At 33.5% G+C, this 5,300-nt stretch overlaps 1 protein-coding gene across 1 annotated transcript; it reads left to right on the plus strand.

Moving 5' to 3' along the window:
- The first annotated feature begins 2,353 nt into the window (after positions 1-2,353).
- On the plus strand, positions 2,354-3,648 carry LOC132629239 (RING-H2 finger protein ATL70-like). Its single transcript, XM_060344949.1, has one exon. It carries the CDS (start codon positions 2,609-2,611, stop codon positions 3,176-3,178), a length of 570 nt encoding a protein of 189 aa, XP_060200932.1. The 5' UTR covers positions 2,354-2,608; the 3' UTR covers positions 3,179-3,648.
- The last annotated feature ends 1,652 nt before the right edge of the window (positions 3,649-5,300 follow it).

Here is a 5,300-nt window from a genome sequence, read left to right on the forward strand (position 1 = left end):
GTAGTTAGATTGAAAGTTTGAATTTATAGCAATTTATTGTACGATTGATGTAGATATCAAAACCAAAGTTCTCAAAGTCATACTGACAGTTTCCTAACCCTCTGTTTGGATAGTTATTTCCCGTGATTAATTAATGTACAGTATGGTATGATACAGTATGGTGTTGTATTGTATTGTACTGTATTAATGAACATCATGTTTGGATAGACTGTGTCGTTTGTTGTGGTTTAATAACATTTGTATTATTTGGTTTGATGGTATTGTATAATAACTTATAAGTTTACTAAAATACCCTTAACTCTTAATTAGAAATTAGTTTATATATATTAATAAAACTCAAGTAAAGAATACAGTAGGAACTTTAAAAAATAAGTAGGTATTGGATGGGGGTAGTGGAGGGGTGGGTGGTTATGGGATGAGGGTGGGGGTGGGGGTGGGGGTGGGGTTGGGTGGTAGTGAGGGGTAGTGGGTGGGGGTGATGGAGGGGTGGGTGGTTGTAGGATGAGGGTGGGGGTAGTGGGTGGTAAGGTGGGGGTGAGTTGTTGTGGGGTGGAGTTGGGTGGATGGTAGGGCAGGGGTGGAGGTGAGTAGTAGGGTGGGGGTGGTGTGGGATGGATGGTGGAGGGTGGGGCAGGGGTGGGGTGGGGTGGAGTATAATGGAGAAATGAAATACGTAACCACGGAAAAGCCACCAAATCCGTGGTTACAAAAATTGGGACTTTTCATGGTTATATAACCATGGAATGAACCATGGGTTTACAACATAATACCACATAATTTTAAGAACAATAGAAACAAACATAGTTTCATAGAAACCATGCATTAATGAACCACGGGAAATCACCATCCAAACAGGGGGTAAAACTATTTCTCACTCAACATTTTGTTTTCAATAGACATTTTGTGTTTAGAATTTAAAAACGGGTTCAAACGTGTAAAACTAGGAAAGTCCGTCTAGAAAATGTGTAGCAACTTTCACACTCACATCACAAATTGACAAAGAAAATGCGTATCCTTTTTTTCAAGCAATTCCATAGAGTTGAATTATTGATTATAAAGTAATTTTTTAAGTGTGTTTTCTATCTCATTTAATAGTTTAAGCTATTAAGAGAAAATATATTTTTATTTATTATTATATCTTCGATTCGCTTCCTCAAGTGTGGACTTAATTATGTTTTTCTAAATGTAAATCAAATGTGTTCTACTAACTACTTCTTTATACCGCCAGATGTTGTGATAGGTGGCATATACATTTTTATCAAAGGTATCAGGATCAAATTTAGTGAATGGAGTTGTCGAGCGTTACCTCAATATGGGACTTTCCGTTGAGAATCTAGATTAGTCAACCCTAGAGCGGGGGTGGGACACCAAAAAGAAAAACTACTACTTTATTCTCTTACTGGATATTCATTGTAAAGCTACTTGACTTTTAGTTTCCTTTGTGTTAGTTTTTAAATTTTTTAATACATATTTATATGCCATTAATGAAACATCTTGTTGTCCTAGTATGAGTTCTTGTGATTGTGTGAACACCAATATTCTTTTTTCTTGAAATGCAGGGGTTCAAAAGAAAGAAAAGTAATTAATCATTAATGTCGTATAGATTTAAACAGATAGAAATAGCTATAACACTATTTTTTTTTTTTGCTTGGGACGTGCAATGCAATACCTGTATAATTAAGATGATATAGAGAAAGTTTCAAAGTGAGAGATTAATAAAATATATATACAATATAATGACTTAGCAAACAATGATATAATTTATTTATTCATAAAACATGTAATATACCAGTGGAGAAAGTTGAATAATTGGCTAGCTAGAAAGAAAGACGTTACTCACATGAATCAACTTTGAAGATAAGGATATCTAGAGACCAGAAAGGCAACCGTTGACGTATCAAACCTGCCACTAGTTACCTACAAATTAAGCCGAACCCAGTAGTTTTAGTCTAAATCGTGTATTTATATTAGGAGATCCATTAAATATGTACGAAAAATATTCAAAACACAATTAATAACATCTAATGTAATTATCATAGAATTTAAAACTCATAAAATTTAAATTCTGGCTCTGCCTTTGTTAGTAGGGAGCGTTTTCAGGGGCGAAGCTACGACAAGGGAAGGGTGATCAGTTGGACACTTCAAAAACTTATACTGTATTTGTACATATATATGTTAAATATTATACATATATATGTTAAATCTTGAACATCCTTCATGAAATTTCTAACTTTGCCGTAAGTGCTTTACCTTAAATATGGAACTTTTTGACATGAATCTAAATTAATTGGGTTCCATAGCAGATATTGAATACCTAGTGGGAAACAAAAACAGAAAGCCACTATATATATATTCACAAGAAACCTATTCAAGTACAGTTCTCTTTTTTGCTTTATACATCTTTCATTCATATAATTTTTAAAGTTCATTACCTTGAAGTCCAAATCCATCCTCCCTTATTTAAAACTTCTTCGATATCAATCTTCCACTTTTTATCTTATGCAAAACCGTTGACTTTCAAAATCTTTAGACCATTTCCTTATGTTCTAAACATCATGGCTAATAACCAAACCAAAACCACAAACACAATAACACCCTCAAGATCATCATGAATGCCACAGTCAATGGTCCGGACCCGAATTCCTTAGGCAACAACGGGTTCCACGGATCCCAAAACATCGGATCATTCGCGTATGGCATCGGAGTCTCTGCTGGTGTATTGTTATTGATAACAACAATCACCTTGACGTCCTACTTTTGTACAAGACATCAAACGATAGTCCCACCTCAGAGGAGGCGGAGGAATAGTAATAATAATAATAATAATAACGAGGATTTAGCACGAGTAGCAGACGTGGTCGTGGACGTGGAATTGGGGCTTGATGAGGAAACTTTATTGAGTTTTCCAAAGTTATTGTATTCAGAAGCTTCTAAGAATATTCACAAGGATTCAACAGCTACAGCGAGTACTTGTTGTTCAATTTGTTTGGCTGATTACAAGAATAGTGACATGTTAAGGCTATTGCCTGATTGTGGACATTTGTTTCATTTGAAATGTGTGGATCCATGGCTGAGGTTACATCCAACTTGTCCTGTTTGTAGAACTTCTCCATTGCCAACACCACGATCTACTCCTCTGGCTGAAGTTGTTCCTTTTGCAACTAGACCTATTGGATAGAGTGACAATCAAATTCAACTCCTTTTTTGGGAGGGTTTTTTCGTTTGGTGTCGGGGTATTTGTTTTGGGGTCCGATTAATCTGGATTTGCAAGTGAAATAGCACTCACTGACCACTTTTCAGCCTTGTCGTTTGAAAAATAACCACACCCTTGGTTCGAGTAGCTTTTTATTCGGCAAGTTGCCTGAGGCCTTTGCATTTTTGAGTTATGGAGTTTCACCTATGAAATTTGAAATTTTCACAATGGTTGAAAAGTGGCAATCTATGAATTTCATTCGAATTTGCTCGAGAAAGTCATGCTTTGGGAGTAAAGCGATCTCTGACTAAGGTGACTCCATTCTCAGGGCTCAAACACAGAACTTTTGATATTTTTTGCATCTTTTATGTAAACTGTAAATTAGTATCTCCTTTCTTCTACAAATTTATATGTATAATATGTCATTGAAAGAAAAAGTTTTCTTCTATTGCCAATTTTTTTTTCCGGATTCTTTATATAAATCTACCTCACGTTTACCATTTCATTGATAGATGTTTAAGGAAGATATTTATTTGATGTCTTATAAGTTGTAAAAGTAATTTTGAGATATACTGCTATGCAAGCACAATTACTTTTTTTCATTTTCTTTTTTCTCCTTTTTTTCTTTTGGCGTGCAGCTTAATTATTTATCTATAAAGTCAATTTCAACACAAAAAACTATATTTCACCACTTAATGCTTATCAACTACTATTAATTAGCTAAGTCAAACGGACTCTAAAGCAATAATCAAGGGTGAAAAGTCACTCCACATAAAACATGTGTCAGGAGAAAATATTTCAACAAAAAAACTATAGTTGAAAGCATGGCATTGAAAGGTTATTATTCACAACACAATCTATGGGGAAAATAGTTAAATAATATTCCGTAACCTAATTTCGCAGGAAATAAGAAAAAAGAAGAAGCAATATTCTCATAGACAAAGGCGAAACTCTGTAGAGTTGAAGGTTTCAATTGAATTTTCTTCCTCGAAAATTATACAAGATAAATAAAGCAAAAAACTAACTCTTTCAATATTTCAGTAAGTATTAACTGTCAATTGCCGGAAATAAGAAAAAGGAAGAACCCAATATTCTCATAGATAAGGGCGGAACTAAGTAGAGTTAAGGTTTTAATTGGATTTCCTTCATCGAAAAATTATACAGTGTAAATAACGCAAAAATAAAAATAACTCTTTCGATTATATATTAAGTATAAACAAATTGTCTATTCAGACTGTGACATTCTAGTATTATTATTATTACTCTAAATCTCCTAAATTCCTGAATCCGCTACTACCGACAAACTTAACCATTCCTTTGGAATAATGTCATGGAATTTTTTTAGGGTAGTATCAGAATTTCTCTTTGAAAACCCTGTTTCTTGATCCTTGGAATATTCAACAACAGATAGAGTCAAATCAGTACAAGGCAATTGCTCTTTTCGCTTTGGTGAGACTAAATCAAAATCTCTGTTCAAGATCACAGCTTCTTTTTCTTGCTTCATGTTTGTTAGTAATTTTGAGGAAACAAAGTGTAATGAGAAGAATTCTTTCGATGCCCCTATTTGTAGAGATTAATTATGGTTTTTTCTTTCCTATTTTGAATTGCAGAAGGAGAATAACATTTAGCTTCCTATTCCATATCAAAGTTGGATTTTAAAGGAGGAAATTCATTAATAAAAGAGAAAAGAAATCAAAAGAAAATGTGTTAAAATAAATAAATTAAAAGAATGCTATGATAAAATCAGTGTTGTAAATAGTAAATACTTGTCTGTTGTTTACACCAATTGATTAGATGCATGCCATCTATTTATATACGCTTATATTTCTTAATCATGATTAGTCCATGCTTATTTTCACAAATTAAGAGCTTGTTTGGATGCTCTTATAAGCATAAATCATTAAGTTAGGGACTTATGACTTTTGACTTAGTTTTGTTTAAACGCACTTTTTTATCTTAACTGAACGCTATAAAAGTGCTTAAAAACTATTTTGGCTTAAAAACACCTAAAATAAGTCAATCCAAACAGACTCTAAGTGACTAATAGCCTGTTTGACCAACCTTATTTTCCCCCAAAAGTACTTTTTTTTTTTCAATAAGTGCTTAT

This window comes from Lycium barbarum, chromosome 2 (genome assembly GCF_019175385.1).
Source record: "Lycium barbarum isolate Lr01 chromosome 2, ASM1917538v2, whole genome shotgun sequence".
Classification (NCBI taxonomy): domain Eukaryota; kingdom Viridiplantae; phylum Streptophyta; class Magnoliopsida; order Solanales; family Solanaceae; genus Lycium; species Lycium barbarum.